This window comes from Macaca nemestrina, chromosome 15 (assembly GCF_043159975.1).
Source record: "Macaca nemestrina isolate mMacNem1 chromosome 15, mMacNem.hap1, whole genome shotgun sequence".
In the NCBI taxonomy this organism is placed as follows: domain Eukaryota; kingdom Metazoa; phylum Chordata; class Mammalia; order Primates; family Cercopithecidae; genus Macaca; species Macaca nemestrina.
Window position 1 is genome coordinate 117,660,089 of NC_092139.1, and position 17,107 is coordinate 117,677,195.

Here is a 17,107-nt window from a genome sequence, read left to right on the forward strand (position 1 = left end):
TGTGTATGCATGGTGTGTACATATGTGCAGTGTGTGTGCATGTGTGGTGTGTATGCATGGTGTGCACGTGTGCAGTGTGTGCATGCAAGGTGTGTGCGCATGTGCCTTGTGTGTGTATACATGTGTAGTGTGTCTGCATGGTGTGTGCATGTGTGTAGTGTGTATGCATGTTGTGTGCATGTGTGTAGTGTGTATGCATGGTGTGTGCACATGTGCATTGTGTGTGTGCATGTGTGTGGTATGTGTGCATATGTGTGCAGCAGCACCTAGTCCCCTGTCTCCAGTGCCCAGCAGCATCACATGTACTTTGGAGCTTTATAAATGCATGGTCAGTGAAGCTGACAGCACCAAGCTGTGCCTTTACCATAACACCTGGAATAGTCACCTGTGATAAGCTATCACATAGGAAACATTTTTAAAAGTTCATTCTCATTATTTTCTGTAATCTTGAGAGGTTCCAATCAACATTTATTGTCTTACTCTTTTTCTCTCATTCCTTTTTGAATGTGTTTATCTCCTAAAATTTTATCTGTGATGGAGATGGGATGCCTGTGAATAAAAAAGTTGCAGTGGTGGCAGCAGGTCAGGGGGGCGGCAGGGGCCACCATGGTCTCCCGAGAGGGGGTGCTGTCTTAGGTGCCCCAAGAGGCCCTCTGGCAGCAGGCGTGGGGTGCTGCCAAACTACTGCTCCCCCCGGGTGGGCACGCCACGACACACGTGGCCTCTGGGCAGACAGGTGCCCAGGTGAGCCCGCTGCTCCTCATTAGTCATGAATGGCACCCGGTCTGGATGACAGATGACTGTCGCCCACCAGCCCTGAGCATGCCACCATCACCCTGGGCAGTGGTTCCCGGGGTGCCAACAAGACCTGGGCCCCTTGTTCTCTGGTGCTGCGAGCCCCAGGTGAGGCTGTGGAGGAGGCCCTGGCCCTGCTCTGGTGTCTGTGAGAGGCAGGTGCACAGTCCTTTGACTTGCTTGTCTGAATTGTCATAATTGTGCTGGAATTGTGCCAGAACACTCAGCTCCTGGAAGGCCTGTGGCTGCTGGGGGCTGCTTGGTCCCCCTCAGGACGGCCGGGGGAGCCTCTCCAGAAGCACCAGTTTTGTCTGCAGGTGGACGTTGAAGGGGGGCAGTTGGGTCAGGTTCAGACTCACACCTGTGGTGCCCACGATGCTGGCCAGGACCCAGTGTGTGTCCCTGTAGAGGGCCAGGAGCCCAGGGGCCGCCTCCATGAGGATGTGTGTGTACGCCAGCATGCCCGCCCCCGGCTGCACGTCCTCCCTCTTGTCATACCTGTGGGATGAGAGCCAGTGGTCCTGCCCAGGGCCCCAAATCGCCCCATCCCCCACCCCGGGTGCCAAGGGGCCCTCACATGGCTTCCAGGAGGGTCATGCTGTGTGTGACTCCTACCTCCAGGCACTGTTGACTTCGAGAAACCGAGACACGCCTGTCTGGGCGGCTGCCACGTCAATGTGCAGAAGGACGTCTAGGAAAACCAGGCCTGCCGTGAGAGCCCAGCCCTGCGGTCGGAGCCACATGGTCCCCAGGCAGCGCCTCCAGTACCCACCTGTCTGGGGGGGCACCAGCTGGTGCAGCCTCTGCATCGCGACGCCACCCGGGTAGTTGAAATGCGACACGTACAGGGCCGTGGCTGAGTAGGCGGCATTCACCACGAGGTGTCCGATCACAAGCAGAGACCCCGCTTTGTACAGCCAAGACTTTTTATAGTTATTCAGCCTGAGAAAAGAATGGTTACACATCACAGGCAGAACGTGGTGACAATAAAGTTAATCTATCTACAAAACATAGGAGCATAACCTGCTGTTCAACTTCTCCAAGTCATAACAAAGAGTTCACCACCAAATAAACAGATTAACCGGTAAAAGTAGTTAAGATACTGCCTCAAGAATTGTCTGTGAAATTCTACTTAAGATGCCAAATTAAACTTTAGATTAGATTTTTTTTTTTCACTTTGTCCCCCAGGCTGGTGTGCATCGGCATAATCTCGGCTCACTGCAAGCTCTGCCTCCAAGGTTCATGCCATTCTCCTGCCTCAGTCTCCAGAGTAGCTGGGACTACAGGCACCCACCACCACGCCCGGCTAATTTTTTGTATTTTTAATAGAGACGGGGTTTCACCGTGTTAGCCAGGATGGTCTCGATCTCCTGATCTCGTGATCTGCCCGTCTCGGCCTCTCAAAGTGCTGAGATTACAGGCGTGAGCCACCACACTCGGCCTAGATGAGATTTTTAAAAATATATTTTCTTTTTTTTTGAGACAGTCTCACTGTGTCACCCAGACTGGAGTGCAGTGGCATGATCTCAGCTCACTGCAACCTCCGCCTGCCAGGTTCAAGTGATTCTCCTGCCTCAGCCGCCCGCCACCATGCCCAGCTAATTTTTGTATGTTTAGTAGAGATAGGCTTTCACTATGTTGGCCAGGCTAGTCTTGAACTCCTGACCTCGTGATCTGCCTGCCTCAGCCTTCCAAAGTGCTGGGATGACAGGCATGAGCCACCACGCCCAGCCTAAAAATATATTTTCAAACAATCCCAAGTGACTGTGTAGGTCAGAGTGTCACCCGCGTGGCCAAGCCCACTTCCAGCAGGTGAGTGACCTCTGTGGCACAGGGCGCCGCTAGTTCTCTCACAATCGACTGTGCCAATCTCAGACTCCTACGGCAGAGTTAGCAGCTGCCAGAGACTGCGTGGCCCACGAAGATGAGGTTCCTTATTAGCTGGTCCTTAACGGAAAAGCTTGCCAACCCTGGTCTAAACGCCATGAACCCCTGATCAAGACTCGCTCTCTTCCAAACCCACCAGGCTCCTCGGAGCCCTCTTCTCTGCACGCCCTGCCCTTTGCTATGGTTTGGATCTGCGTCCCCACCAAATCTCATGTCCAGCTGTGATCCCCAATGCTGGAGGTGGGGCCTGGTGGGAGGTGACTGGGCCATGGAGGTAGAGCCTTCAGGAATGGATTAGTGCCATCCCCTCCATGCTGTTCTCCTGATACTGAGTGAGTTCTCGAGATGTCTGCTTGTTTGAAAATGGGTGATGCCTCCCCTGTCCCTCTTCCTCCTGCTCTGGCCACACAAAACGTGCCTGCTTCCCTTTGGCCTTCCTCCATGATGGAAAGTTTCCCCAGGCCTCCCCGGAAGCTGCAGACACCAGTATCACACTTCCTATACGGCCTACGGAACCGCCAGCCAATCCTGTGCGGCCTGCGGAACCGCCAGCCAATCCTGTGCGGCCTGCGGAACCGCGAGCCAATGAAGCCTCCTCTTTATAAATTATCCGGTCTCCGGTGTTTCTTGACAGCAGTGCGAGAGCAGACTAGTGCACCCGTGAACAAACTCTGGGGCCGTTCCTGAGCTCGAGGCCGCTCCTAGGATGACCCCAGCCTCCTAAGTGCCTGCCCCAAAGAGCTCAGCACTGCCAGGGCGTTCGCCCTTTGTTCCCGCCCAGAGCTGGAGCAGGCAGTCACTGCGGAAAGCTTGCACCCCCAGGACTGTGGCAAGGCCCTGGGCCCTGACGCCCGGGGGGGATGGCTTGCTCTTGCTCCCAGGGTGCCAGGGTGACCGGGCTGAGGACCTGACTTCGGAGGGGGACTTGCTCTACCCTGCACCCCCGCATTTAGACGCCCCAAGTTTGTCCTCCTCCGGATAAGGCCGACTGGCAGAGCGGGGGCCCTTGCATGGAGCAGCCCTCACGCCCAGCACACCAGGCCTCAGACACTCCTGCCTTTGGTTTCAGCAGAGCTGGGTCCAGTTCACACTGGATCTTCTTCCCTGCTAGAAAAGTCTGTCACCAAATACAATACATCTGTGCCACTCTCCCTGTCTTTCCCACCCTCTTTTCCATGACTCGGGCTGGGGTCTGCTCCCCCTTTAGCCCTGAGCCGACCCCTTGGACGAGAGGGAGCCAAAGGCACAGAAAAGCAGAGGCAGAGCTCCCAGGAGCCCCCACTGAGGCATGGCTACAGCAGCTGGAAAAGGCCCCAACCCAGGCATGGCCATGGCAGCTGGAGGAGCCCCCAAACCAGCACGGCCACGGCAGCCAGAGGAATCCCCAGGGGCCCCATGGAGGCATGGCCACGGCAGCTGGAGGAGCCCCCCAGCCTGGGCACGGCCATGCAGCCAGAGGAACCCCCAGTGAGGAACAGCCATGGCAGCTGGAGGAGCTCACAGGGACTCCACGGAGGCACGGCCACGGCAGCTGGAGGAACCCCTAGCGAGGAACAGTCACAGCAGCCAGAGGAGCTCCCAGGCCCAAGGGCAGTGCAGAGCAGTGGGAGCTGAGGGGCACCACCCCGTCCCCTGTAACAGGTGTCACCGGAAAGCACCTGACTGCTGCCTGGGATCAGGGACCGTGCTGTGGGACGTCCTCTCCAGCCAGAGTGGGCAACTCTCAGCACCTCAGGCCCCAGCCCTCCTGGCCCGCAGCCCTTTTACCCCTCAATGTCCAGTGTGGCCTGAGTTGGCCTTCTGTTCCCATCAAGGCAGCAAGCTCTGAATGGGCACAGAGCTGGCCAGCCTCAGCCCCGGGTCCTTCCCCAGCACCCACAGGGCCAGCAGTGATAGACTCTCCTGGACCTGAGCCCTAGGTCCTTCCCCAGCACCCACAGGGCCCAGCAGTGATGGACTCTCCTGGCTCCCTGAGGCTTGCGACACTGAGTGGCAGCTGCACTCAGACCACCCCACCCTCAGCCCAGGCAGTGCCCTCCCCAGGCCCTGGTAGGCTCCCAGCTCCACCTCCATCACCTGCTACCTTCAGACCCTCCCCCCAGGAAGCCTGCCCACCCTCCACAGGACCCCGAGCCTGGGCCACACTGGGCCCTCTGTACCCAGCCACAGGCACCTCCCTGACCATCCCCCTCTTCCAGCCAGATGACCTGCCTTGACAAATGCCCTCAACCCTGAGGCCCTGTCAGGATGGCCATGAACGTCCTTCCTCCACCTAACCTGTCGCCCTCAGAGCCTCCCAGGCCTGGCTGCCCCTGCCCTCTGCCGTCGATACCTGTGTGAGTGTCCCTCCCTTGTGACAGAGATGGGGACCGCTGGTGCATCACCATATGTAGACCAGTCACCAAATTAACCCAAGACAGAGACCACCTGAGCAAAGCCCTCTGTCAGCAGGTCGCCAGGCCGGCCCATCCCATACAGACCTCAGGGAGGAGAGAGGACTGGGGCCACCCTCTTTTGACATAAGCGCCTAATTCAACACGCCCTGTGTTTATCTTAAAAAATAGTGGCCGGGCGCGGTGGCTCAAGCCTGTAATCCCAGCACTTTGGGAGGCCGAGACGGGTGGATCACGAGGTCAGGAGATCGAGACCATCCTGGCTAACACGGTGAAACCCCGTCTCTACTAAAAAAATACAAAAAAATAGCCGGGCGAGGTGGTGGGCACCTGTAGTCCCAGCTACTTGGGAGGCTGAGGCAGGAGAATGGCGTGAACCCGGGAGGCGGAGCTTGCAGTGAGCTGAGATCCGGCCACTGCACTCCAGCCTGGGCGACAGAGCGAGACTCCGTCTCAAAAAAAAAAAAAAAAAAAAATAGTTGGCCGGGCGCGGTGGCTCAAGCCTGTAATCCCAGCACTTTGGGAGGCCGAGACGGGCGGATCACGAGGTCAGGAGATCAAGACCATCCTGGCTAACACAGTGAAACCCCGTCTCTACTAAAAAATACAAAAAACTAGCGGGCGAGGTGGCGGGCATCTGTAGTCCCAGCTACTCCGGAGGCTGAGGCAGGAGAATGGTGTGAACCCGGGAGGCGGAGCTTGCAGTGAGCTGAGATCCGGCCACTGCACTCCAGCCTGGGCGACAGAGCAAGACTCTGTCTCAAAAAAAAAAAAAAAAAACCGCCCCGGTGGCTCACACCTGTAATCCCAGCACTTTGAGAGGAGGCAGGAGGATGGCTTGACTCCCTAGGAGTTGAGGGGTGCAGTGAGCCATGATCGCTCTGCTGCACTCCAGCCTGGGTGACAGAGCAAGACCCTGTTTCAAAACTTAAACACACACATACACCCCCCACACAGTAAATCAGTGAACCTGTTTCCAATGAAATTAAAAATGCATGTCACAAAAAGAGTGCTCACAGGTAGGAGCAGCCTCTGGCAGCTGTGATGTTGAGAGCAGGGAAGGCATAGATGATGAAGCGTAGCTCCTTGTGCGGCAGGAGGGAGTAGAGCGCCACGAAACCCAGTGCCAGCACCGTCAGTGCGTGCGTCCTTCTGTCCACCAAGCCCAGGGGGACGAAGAGCAGGCTGCAGCCCAGGCCGCGGGGCAGGGCTGAGTAGAAGTACCACAGCAGTGGGGAGGTCTGCGGGCTGGGTTAAGGAGGCCATGCACCTGTCCACACATGAGCCCACGGGCTGGGTGGCGGGGTCAAGGCAGAGAAGATGCCTGAAGACAGTTGTGCTGAGAGATGCAGCCTGGGCCATGGCTCGCGTGCACAGACACCACTCAGACCCCAGGCCCCCTCCTGAAAGATACACCCAGGCCATGGCATGGGTGCACACATACCACTTGGGCTTCGGGCCCCCTCCAGGCAGGACCAAGGCAGAAAGGGCCGCAGGATGTTCGGTCTCTGCACCCTTTTCTTCACTGTTAAAAACAGATGGTCAGCCAGGCGCAGTGGCTCACGTATGTAATCCCAGCACTTTGGGAGGCCAAGGTGGGCGGATCACGAGGTCAAGGAATCGAGACCATCCTGGCCAACATGGTTAAACCCCATCTCCGATACAAATACAAAAATTAGCTAGGCGTGGTGGCAAGTGCCTGTAATCCCAGCTACTCAGGAGGCTGAGGCAGGAGAATTGCTTGAACCAGGGAGTTGGAGGTTGCAGTGAGCCGAGATCGTGCCATTGCACTCCAACCTGGCAACAGGGTGAGACTCTGTCTCAAAAAACAAACAAACAAAAACAGATGGTCACGGGTGACACACATGTTGGGGATTTGTTATACTATTCCATCTACGCATGTACATTTGACATACTGCCTAAGAAAGTGCTTTTTAAATGCAGATTGTCCAGGCCAGGTGTGGTGGTTCACACCTGTAATCCCAGCACTTTGGGAGGCCGAGGTGGGCAGATCACTTGAGGTCAGAAGTTCAAGACCAGCCTGACCAACATGGTAAAACCCCATCTCTACTAAAAATACAAAAATTAGCCAGGCATGCTGGCGCGCGCCTATAGTCCCAGCTACTCGTGAGGCTGAGGCAAGAGAATTGCTTGAACCAGGGATGCAGAGGCTGCAGTGAGCTGAGATCACACCACTGTACTCCAGCCTGGGCGACAGAGCCAGACTCGGTCTCAAAAAAAAGAAAAAAAAAAAAAAAGGCAGATTGTCCAAGGAGCAGAAGAGAGGCTGGGTTAATCTGGGGCGGGGCTGTTTCCACAGGACTGAGAGAGGGCAGCCGGGACCTCACCGCCCATGGTCAGCATTTCCCAGGAGCAAGTGGGAGGGAGGGGCTCCATCCTGACCCTGCGGCCAGGCTGCAGAGAAGGGAGAAGCAGCTGCTTCCACCACCCAAGGAGGCCCAGGAGGTGTGGCTGGGGGTCCCACCCATCGCCCTCCTGCACGGACACTGAAGGATACCCCCCAGTTGGCGCTTTTGTTCAGGACAGTGTTGTACCAAAACACCTTTCCTTCTGGCCACGTGAGCTGCCGCCAAAAATAAGAGTCCACGGCAACCGTCAGTCCTGATAAAATAAAATAGTTTCTTACTTGCAAACACAGCCATCAGTAAACATCCCGCCACAGTGCAGCCCCCATCACTACAGAAACTACAAGCTGCTTTCAAAGCAAAGAGGTTGGGCTGGGTGGGAAGATTGCTGGAGCCTAGGAGTTGGAGGTTGCAATGGACCACGATCACGCCACTGCACTCCATCCTGGGTGACAGAGCAAGCTATCTCTAAAACAAAGAATAGAAAAAAGACGCCAGCTGTATTGAGGACACCACTGCCCAGAACCACCGCCTGGCACAGGGACAAGCCACCCTCTGCTCTTGTGGGCTCCCCCAGCCCAAGGACAAGGCACAGACCAGTGCACGGGGGCTCCCAAGGTGCAGAGTGGGGCCCCCTGGAGACCCTGGGCAGGAGGCTTAGGACTGAAATGTTTTAACACTGCTAAAGTTAGAGTCATTTTATTTCATGGGGATGAAAACGTCCCAAATTTCTCTTGACCTCTGTAAAACAAGGCAAAACAAAATCCAGTTAGAAGCATCCCGCAGCGACTGACTTACCTAAACAGAGGATCCCCGCCGGGATGGCGTGGCGAAGGGCTCTGACTACAGAAATCTTTCGGTTGCTCAAGGCCAGCAGCAGCAGGAGGCCCAGGAACAGGCACAGCTCCGCCCTGAACACGATGATGGTGAAGGCTGACAGCCAGATGAAGCGGGCCCACTCGTGCCGCAGCCAGGCTGCCAGGGCCAGCAGGACTGCAAGACAGCGCGGGAGGGTGCCCATCAGACACAGGGCCCACCTGGCCCAGAAAACACCCTGGGAAGCGAAGGGACCTTGCTCTAACCAGCAGCTGTTCCTTTTCTTATCATAAAAGTCACACAAATATCCCAGAAAACAAACTGCTCAGAGCCGCCCCCCGCACCCACGCTGTTGGCTAGGAAGTGCATCCCAACCCAGCAGGGAAAACAAAGAGCCCGGTTTCAGGTCACGGACCATCCGGAGGAGCCCAGCGGGGAGTGGCCATCACAAGGGAGGCGCTGTCATCAGCCGGGGAGCCCCTGACTCAGGGGAGCCCCTGCCCAGCACCGTGGGCGTGCAGGCACAGCCGGCAGCTACGTACCTACGGGCAGGGCCAGCACGTTGGGCAGTGTCCGCGTGCAGTAGAACATCAGGTGGAACTGCACGGCGGTCACCCAGCAGAACATGGTGGCCACCATGGCCCCAAACTGCCGTCTCACTTCCTTTTGTAACGTCCAGAGTCCAAAAATCACGCCGAGTCCGAGCACTCCTCTAACTAAACAAAGACAGTGACAGCACGTGAGCCTGTCGCGGAGGAGCATCCAGTGGGTCCTCCTACGTGAGTCCTCCTATGTGGATCCTTCTACACATATCTTTCTATATGGATTTTTCTATGTTGCTGCAACGCCAGCTGACGGCCATGTCAGGCAAAGCAGCCTTGAGGGCATTGTCTCCATGTCTAAGACAGACGTCTGGCCCCAGGCCCCCTGCGCTCCTGTCGGGAACTGAAACGCCCAAGCCTGGTGCCACGAGGGCTCTTGCGGGGGCTGCTCTCTGAAGCATGAGGGAGGACACGGAACTTGGGGGTGCTACAAGCTGAGCCCCACACTAAACCAGAGACCCCATCGGGCTGTGGCATCTCCAGGGGCAACGTTTGCAAGGGCCGGGCTCAGACCTTGCTCTAACCAGCAGCCGTGAGGAGGTGGGACGTGGCGGGAACACAGGCTCCCAGGCAGGAAGGGGGTCAGGACCCCTCTCCCCATTCAACAGCGGGAGCCACCTCTGGGCTGGTGGTCTGAGGAGGAGGCGGTGAGGGGGCAGGTGTGCCCAGGACAGTACCCAGCCGACCACACATCCTCACCGTGGACTGGCCTGTCAGCCGCTGCCAAGAGAGGCTGAAAACAGGAAGAAAAATGAACTCCTGGGTATCTCTCGCCACCTTTCCGGAAGGCCAGAGGGACTTCGAAGCCCCCATGTGAGAGGCAACTGGGTCCAGGCAGCTGTGGGGGCCAACAGGCAGAGATACGCAGGCATTGCAAGGGGGCCACAGACGTCTGAGCGCTGGACCTGCTGCTCCCAGAACACCCCGCAAGCACCCCGGGCATTTTCTTTTCACTGCTGGATTCAGACTGCAAATGTCTTTTTTTTTTTTCTTTTTTCTTTTTAAGGACAGAGCTTCCCTCTGTTGCTCAGGCTGGAGTGCAGTGGCACAATCTCGGCTCACTGCAACCTCTGCCTTCCGGGTTCAAGCAATTCTGCTACTTCAGCCTCCCGAGTAGCTGGGATTACAGGCACACGCTGCCATGCCCAGCTAATTTTTGTATTTTTAGTAGAGACAATGTTTCCCCATGTTGGCCAGGATGGTCTCAAACTCCTGACCTCAGGTGATGCCCCTGCCTCGGCATCCCGAAATTCTGGGATTACAGGCGTGAGTCACCGCATCTGGCCTGAATGTCTCAACAGGACATTTTTCCCTGATACCCAGGAGTGGGTCTGGCTCCAGCTGCTGCATTTTTGGTGCTGGAATTCCCCCTGGGCTTTTAAACAATTCAGAGACCCCGGCAAAGCCCCACTTCCCCTTTTTCCCATCAGGTCCATCCCCTGCGTCTCTTCTCTTGGTTTTCCATCTTCCCAAATGCCCAGCAATCTCAATGCCGTGCCCAACAAAGGCAGCCTCAGCTCCAGGATCAGCCTCGGCCCCAGGATGACCTTCAGTCCCAGGATGACGTGCTCTTCATCCAGAGAGGAAGGATTTTGGCCTGTGGCAGGGGCTGGCGGGGGCGGGGCACTAGCAATTCCAGGTCATCTTAGTGGGATCAGGAAGGACCCAGGGTGGGCTCCCGTTCACTGGCTGAAGCTGCAGCCCTCCGAGTTTCTGTCCAGCTGGAGTCTGCCCAGCTCTGCCCAACCTCCCGGCCTCTTGCTGCCACCCCTGGAATACGCAGAAGCTTCCAGGGGAATGTGGACTCAGCCCTGGGATTGCCTGTGGACTTCCTTTCCCTGGCTCATGGCCCCCCAACTCCTCCCCATCTGGGGCTCCCTGATGCCTCCACAGGACACGCACGGCTTGTCCAGCTGTCCCCATGCCATGGTGGGTTTCCATTCCCAATCTGCCCTTCAAGAAACAGAACTGCTGCTTCCCCAGGAATGTGCTGCTTCTTAACGCTCTCCATGCAGGCTGGACAGACTCACTGCAAGCATGTCTGGGTATTAAATCAATAAAAATGTACCGAAATGAAAAAGTGGTGATTGCTGACTTTAAAAACTCAGGTTGTGTGACTGGACATGGTGGCTCACGCCTGTGGGAGGCTGAGGTGGGACGATCACTTGAGCCCAGGAGTTCAAAGCTGCAGTGAGCTATGATTGCACCACTGCACTCCAGCCTGGGTGACACAGCAAGGCCCTGTCTCAAAAAAAAAAAAAAAAAAAAAAATCGGTTTTCAGAACAATATGTAATATGTACAAAATGTCCTAAAATTGTTTTTTTTTTAGTCCTCATGTGGGCACAGAGAAAGACCCAGGATTTGCACATGGGCCCTGCAGTGGCGGCCTCTGGGAATGCGAGGTTTCTGTTTGTAACGTTCCCCAAGGCAAATGGTGCTGTTTCTGCAGGAATAAAGGCTGTTGACCCCATTGGGGTTCGCCAGGTGAGGCGGGAGCAGCAGGCTCAGGTGGCGAGAGCTGCGTCACAGACAGACGGCACTTCTCTTGTACCTGCCCTGGGGAGTGAGTGCCGTCATCCCTCATTTCCCAGTCAAGAGTGTGGAGGCACAGAGGGGCTGGCTCAGATGTCCCAGCCTGACCTGAGTGCCTGCTCTGAGCCGCCACGCCACGGTGATCGAGGGCAGGCAAGACTGTAACAGACAGCGTTCCTGGGCGGGGGGACCGCGGCCTCGCTGAGGTCACCTGATGACACCATGATCCCTCACTCCCTCCTCCTTTGTGGAAGACTCTCTTACCTACTAGCTGAGAGTAAAACCTGCACCATGGTCTTCACTCCCTCCTCCTTTGTTGAAGACCCCCTTACCTACTAGCTGAGAGTAAAACTTGGACATTTCTAACAGCGAAAGCACGTAAACCGCGGGGCTGGAGAATGCCGCGATCACCACCGGCCCGAGGAACGTCCTGGGGACGACTCCGGGGAACTCGAGATGGTCGTACTGCGAGGAGAAGGGCAGGTCAGTGCACCGGGGCCCTGCCAGCTGGTAACATGAGGTTTTCCCCAAGGACAGCAGGGGCCCCTCACCTGTTCCAGGTCTCGCCAGTGGTACAGCAGGTCATGTGTGGCCTGCAGGTTGAAGCTCTCCTCCACTTTGGTGTAGGGACAGGTGACCAGGTGGACAGTGGCTACGGCCACCAGCAACCCCAGCAGCAGGGGATGCCTGCCTGATGACCCCTTTCCGGCCATTCCAGGCTTTCAGTTTCACGTACCTTCACAGGGCAGGGTGCGAGACACCAGCCGTTAGTACTGCCACTCCATGCATGCTGGAAAAGTGAAAACAGATTCCTGAGTTTTGAAAGTCATGCTTGTGCTCGTTTGTGAGATCTGGGTAAAGAGTTAGCAGGAATTCTCTGAACTACTGTCTTAGTTGCATTACCACAAATCTGAAAACGCATAAAGATGGAAAGTTTGGGGAAAAAAATCACACTTGAGAAGCCTTCATATTGCAACCAGTGATCTGACACTTTCAGCTCTGTGCATGCTTTTGGGGGAGAAGGACCTCAGCAGCAGAACCTTGAGTCCGAGCAGGCCTGGGCCACCAGGGCAACGGAGGTTGGTAAATGGCCCCTGCCCTCCGGTCTAAATCAGGCAGGAGAGTCAGCAAAACCCAGGCTCGGCCCCGAGGGAACTGGCTGAGGAAGACGGAATGGGAGGCTGACGGGGGCTGGTTAGCTGAGTGGGAGGCACAAAGCTGGAGGGTGGCAGACGGGGGCCCCAGGGGGGTGGGAGGCTGAACGCAGTACAGCTGCCGGGACACAGGGCTCAAGTGGTCAGCAAAGCCCCTCCTCCCAGGAATGGCGGGACGCGGCTGTGGATGCCGGGACGCGGCTGTGGATGCCGGGACGCGGCTGTGGATGCCTGCGCCGAACCCCACCCTAGGGGCTGAGAGAAGCCATGGCAGGCTTTCCCAAAGGTGGCACCGCACCGGCCATGAGCCTGTGTGTGAGCCTGGGGAGACTGGCAATGGGTCCCCCAAATACTAACAGGACAACTGCAGGGGCCCGTGGCACACAGCTTCCTGAGAGGCCAGCAACACGTCCAGCTGCTACACGTGAAAGGCCGAGGGAGGGAAGCGGGCAAATTCTTCACGTTTCTGGATTCTTTTAAAACACGTTTGATTTTATTCAGTCCAAACCAGAAGAGCCAGAAGCAAAGGGAGAGAGAGCCCCAGCGCTTATCGTTTGTTAAAACTACTTAAAAAAAAATTTTTTTTTTTTAAGAGACAGCGTCTCACTCTGTCTCCCAAGCTGGAGTGCAGTGGCGTGATCGTGGCTCACTGTAGCCTCAGACTCCTGGGATCCTTTTGCCCCAGCCTCCTGAGTAGTTGCAGCTACAGGTGTGGGTCACCACACTCAGCTAAGTTTTCTTATTTTTTATAAAGACAGGGTCTTGCTTTGTAGCCCAGGCTGGTATGGAATTCCTGGCTTCAAGCAATCTTCCCACCTTGGCCTCCTGAAGCGTTGGGATTACAGGCATGGGCCACCGTGCCCAGCCAAAACTACCTTTTGATCAAATGGAGACTTAAGAAGTCTACAATGATGGCAACCAAAAGAAAATCTGTAGATTAGAAGGAAGAGGAACCCTATTTGGTATGGTGGGCAGGGAGTGGACAGAAAGAGAAAAGAAAGTTTTAATAATTTTACAATGACTAAAATGGTATGCAGTTCTTTCCTTTGCCAAATATAAAAACCTGGGGCCAGGTGTGGTGGCTCATTCCTGTAATCCCAGCACTTTGGGAGGCTGAGGTGGGCAGATCACGAGGTCAGGAGATCAAGACCATCCTGGCCAACATGGTGAAACTCTGTCTCTACTAAAAATACGAAAATTAGCTGGGCGTGGTAGCGCGTGCCTATAATCCCAGCTACTCTGGAGGCTGAGGCAGGAGAATCGCTTGAGTCCGGGAGGCAGAGGCTGCAGTGAGCCAAGATTGTGCCACTGAAATCCAGTCTGGGCCACAGAGCAGGACTCTGCCTCAGAAATAAAAAAGAAAATAAATAAATAATAAAAAACTTAAAAATTAAACTTGGTATCAAACAAAGAGAAAGGCTGAAGAACTAGGTTAGGAGTCACTGTCCACCAGATGAGGGAGCAGCACTCAGCTGTCTCCCACTTGCTAAGACACAAGCTTTATGACGGTGGGGGGTTTTTGATGCTGGATTATTTTTCCCACCAGTGCAGCCTCAGCACTGCACTGGTGGGAAAGAGGCCAGCCTCTGTGGCCTGAAGGCTGCCTCTCTGCCACCTCTCCTGCTAGACTCATCCTGTGGGCAGGGCTTGTTTGGTGGACTCACCGCTGAATCAGCAGAGCCTGCCGCACAGTAGGCACTCAACAAGGCTGCCGAAGAAGAAATAGGTAAAAACTCTTACACAGGGATCTCACCATACCAGCCCACGTGCTTATTACAAATATGTTCCAGCGGCCGGGAACGGTGGCTCATTCCTGTAATCCCAGCACTTTGGGAGGCCGAGGCAGGCGGATCACAAGGTCAGGAGATCGAGACCATCCTGGCTAACATGGTGAAACCCCGTCTCTACTAAAAATACAAAAAATTAGCCAGGCGTGGTGGCGTGCGCCTGTGGTCCCAGCTACTCGGGAGGCTGAGGCAGGAGTATTGCTTGAACCTGGGAGGCAGAGGTTGTAGTGAGCAGAGATTGCGCCACTGCACTCCAGCCTGGCGACTGAGTGAGACTCCATCTCCAACAAAAAATATGTTCGTGCTTTGATTTCAACTTTCGAAGGCATGAGAAGACCAAGGGTGAGTCTAGATTCTCTGCCAGAAGCATGGAAAGACCAAGTCGACACTGGCAAGCGTGAAAACCATGACCAACCCCCCCACTGGGCGAGGGTGAGTGGACGCTGTCCTGCACTAGTCCACTCTGCTCGGCAGCTGGTCAGCAGCTGTGGCTAATCTAAGTGACAGGTGCCTCGGGAGCACCTACAGGTTAAAACAGGCCCAGGCCATGACATTTTATTTTTTATTTATTTTTCTACTTTTTGTGAGACGGAGTCTCGCTCTATCGCCCAGGCTGGAGTGCAGTGGCGCGATTTCAGCTCACTGCAAGTTCCGCTTCCCGGATTCACGTCATTCTCCTGCCTCAGCCTCCTGAGTAGCTGGGACTACAGGCGCCCACTACCATGCCTGGCTAATTTTTTTGTATTTTTTAGTAGAGACAGGGTTTCACCATGTTAGACAGGATGGTCACAATCTCCTGACCTAGTGATCCGCCCACCTTGGCCTCCCAAAGTGCTGGGATTACAGGTGTGAGCCACCACGCCCAGCTGGCTATGACACTTTAAAATGGTGGTTTACAGAACAATGGCATTTCAGATTAGGGAATGACCTGCAATGGCTCTCTTGCCCCATCAATCCAGATTTTAAGGCCTCTACTGATAGTTGATCAAATCAGGCCAGGCATGGTGGCTCACACCTGTAATCCTAGCACTTTGGGAGGCTGAGGCAGGCGGATTGCTTGAGGTCAGGAGTTCGAGACCAGCCTGGCCAACACGGTGAAACCCTGTCTCTACTAAAAACACAAAAATTAGCCAGGCCTGGTGGTGGGTGCCTGTAATCCCAGCTACTTAGGAGGCTGAGGCAGGAGAATCACTGGAACCTGGGAAGCAGAGGTTGCAGCGAGCCGAGATTGCACCACTGCACTCCAGCCTGGGTGGCAGAGTGAGGCTCCGTCTCAAAGAAAAAAAAAAAAAGAAGAAAGAAAAGAAAAGAAATTGGTCAAATCAGATGTTACCTTTTTTTTTTTTTTTTTTTTTTTTTATTGAGACGGAGTTTCACTCTTGTTGCCCAGGCTGGAGTGCAGTGTCATGATCTCGTTCAATGCAACCTCCAATTTCTGGCTTCAAGTGATTCTCCTGGCTCAGCCTCCAGAGTAGCTGGGATTACAAGCATGTGCCACCACGCCCGGCTAATTTTTGTATTTTTTTAGTAGAGACAGGGTTTCACCACATTGGCCAGGCTGGTCTCGAACTCCTAACCTCAGGTGATCCGGCCACCTTAGCCTCCCAAATTGCTGGGATTACAGGCATGAGCCACTGCGCCTGGCCCAGATGTTACTATTACTAATAATAATAATTAGCCTCTCAGCAGGAAACACAAATGATCTGATGCAAATCACAGCTGCTGTCCATCAAAGACCAGAAAAAGCCATGTTATCTGCACTCCTTCCTTCCAGACAGGAGTTCTGTGAAATCCAGACACTGCACATTTCCCCTAATTTAAACCAGGGGTTCCTGAACATTAGCGAGTGTTCATCACCTCAAGCGCCTGTAGAAATGCAGATCCCCAGCCCCCAAAGACACTGAGTGGACCCCAGCCCCAGGTGGAAAGTCCAGCCCCCAGGTGAAAAACCCATCCCCCAGGTGGGAGGTCCAGCCCCAGGTGAGAGGTCCAGCCTCCGGGTGAGAGGTCCGACCCCCGGGTGAGAGGTCCAGCCCCAGGTGGGGAGCCCGACCCCAGGTGAGGGGTCCAGCCCCAGGTGAGAGGTCCGGCCCCAGGTGGGGAGCCCAGTCCCAGGTGAGGGGTCCAGCCCCCAGGTGACAAGTCCAGCTCCAGGTGAGAGGCCCGGCCCCCAGGTAACAGGTCCAGCCCCAGGTGAGGAGCCCGGCCTCAGGTGAGGGGTCCAGCCCCCGGGTGACAGGTCCGGCCCCAGGTGAGGAGCCCGGCCCCAAGTGAGGGGTGCAGCCCCAGGAGCACCGGGCTGTGACGCGTGGACATACGCGGTGAGGTCTCAGGAATCCAACGCCAGCGCCAGCTCGGGTCGCGCCCCCGCCCGCCTCCTCCCTGGTCTCGCCGCGCGCCCGCCTGAGGGCCCCGGTCGCGGCAGCGCGCACTGACCTCCGCAGCTCCCGGCGGCGTCCTTCGGAACGCGGCTGCCTAGGCCGGCCTCGGCAGGAAGCGGGACGGCGGAAACAGAACAGAGCGAAGCCTTTGCCCGAATCTAAAGTGGCCACCGCAACCCTGGCCGCTGCGGCCGCGAGGACCCTCTGTGCCCTGAGTAAACATGGCCGCCGCGGGCTGCGCGCAAGGGGCGGGGCGCGGGAGGCGGGGTTGGACATGCACGCCCCGCCCCCGGCTTCCCCGCGGACGCTGACCCGGGGCCTTCCCATTGGTTGCCTCTCGTGGCGAGCTCGGATTGGTCCACATCAGGCCGGGGCGGGTCCCACTGACCAATA

The 17,107-nt window shown here is 56.0% G+C and overlaps 1 protein-coding gene across 2 annotated transcripts; it reads right to left on the reverse strand.

The window, feature by feature from the left end:
* Positions 1-447: 447 nt before the first annotated feature.
* LOC105489769 (ALG12 alpha-1,6-mannosyltransferase) lies at positions 448-16,952 on the reverse strand. 2 transcript variants are annotated; one of them, XM_071080782.1, is made up of 10 exons: positions 16,770-16,952; positions 11,944-12,182; positions 11,725-11,857; positions 8,800-8,973; positions 8,240-8,434; positions 7,594-7,697; positions 6,093-6,316; positions 1,568-1,737; positions 1,411-1,486; positions 448-1,293 (listed from the first exon to the last, which is right to left on the reverse strand). In XM_071080782.1, exons 2-10 carry the CDS (start codon positions 12,103-12,105, stop codon positions 1,065-1,067), a joined length of 1,467 nt encoding a protein of 488 aa, XP_070936883.1. In that variant the 5' UTR covers positions 12,106-12,182; positions 16,770-16,952; the 3' UTR covers positions 448-1,064. The 2 variants fall into 2 exon arrangements, with proteins under 2 accessions (XP_070936883.1, XP_070936884.1); XM_071080783.1 differs by lacking the exons at positions 11,725-11,857; positions 11,944-12,182; positions 16,770-16,952 and adding an exon at positions 9,559-10,920.
* Positions 16,953-17,107: the final 155 nt, after the last annotated feature.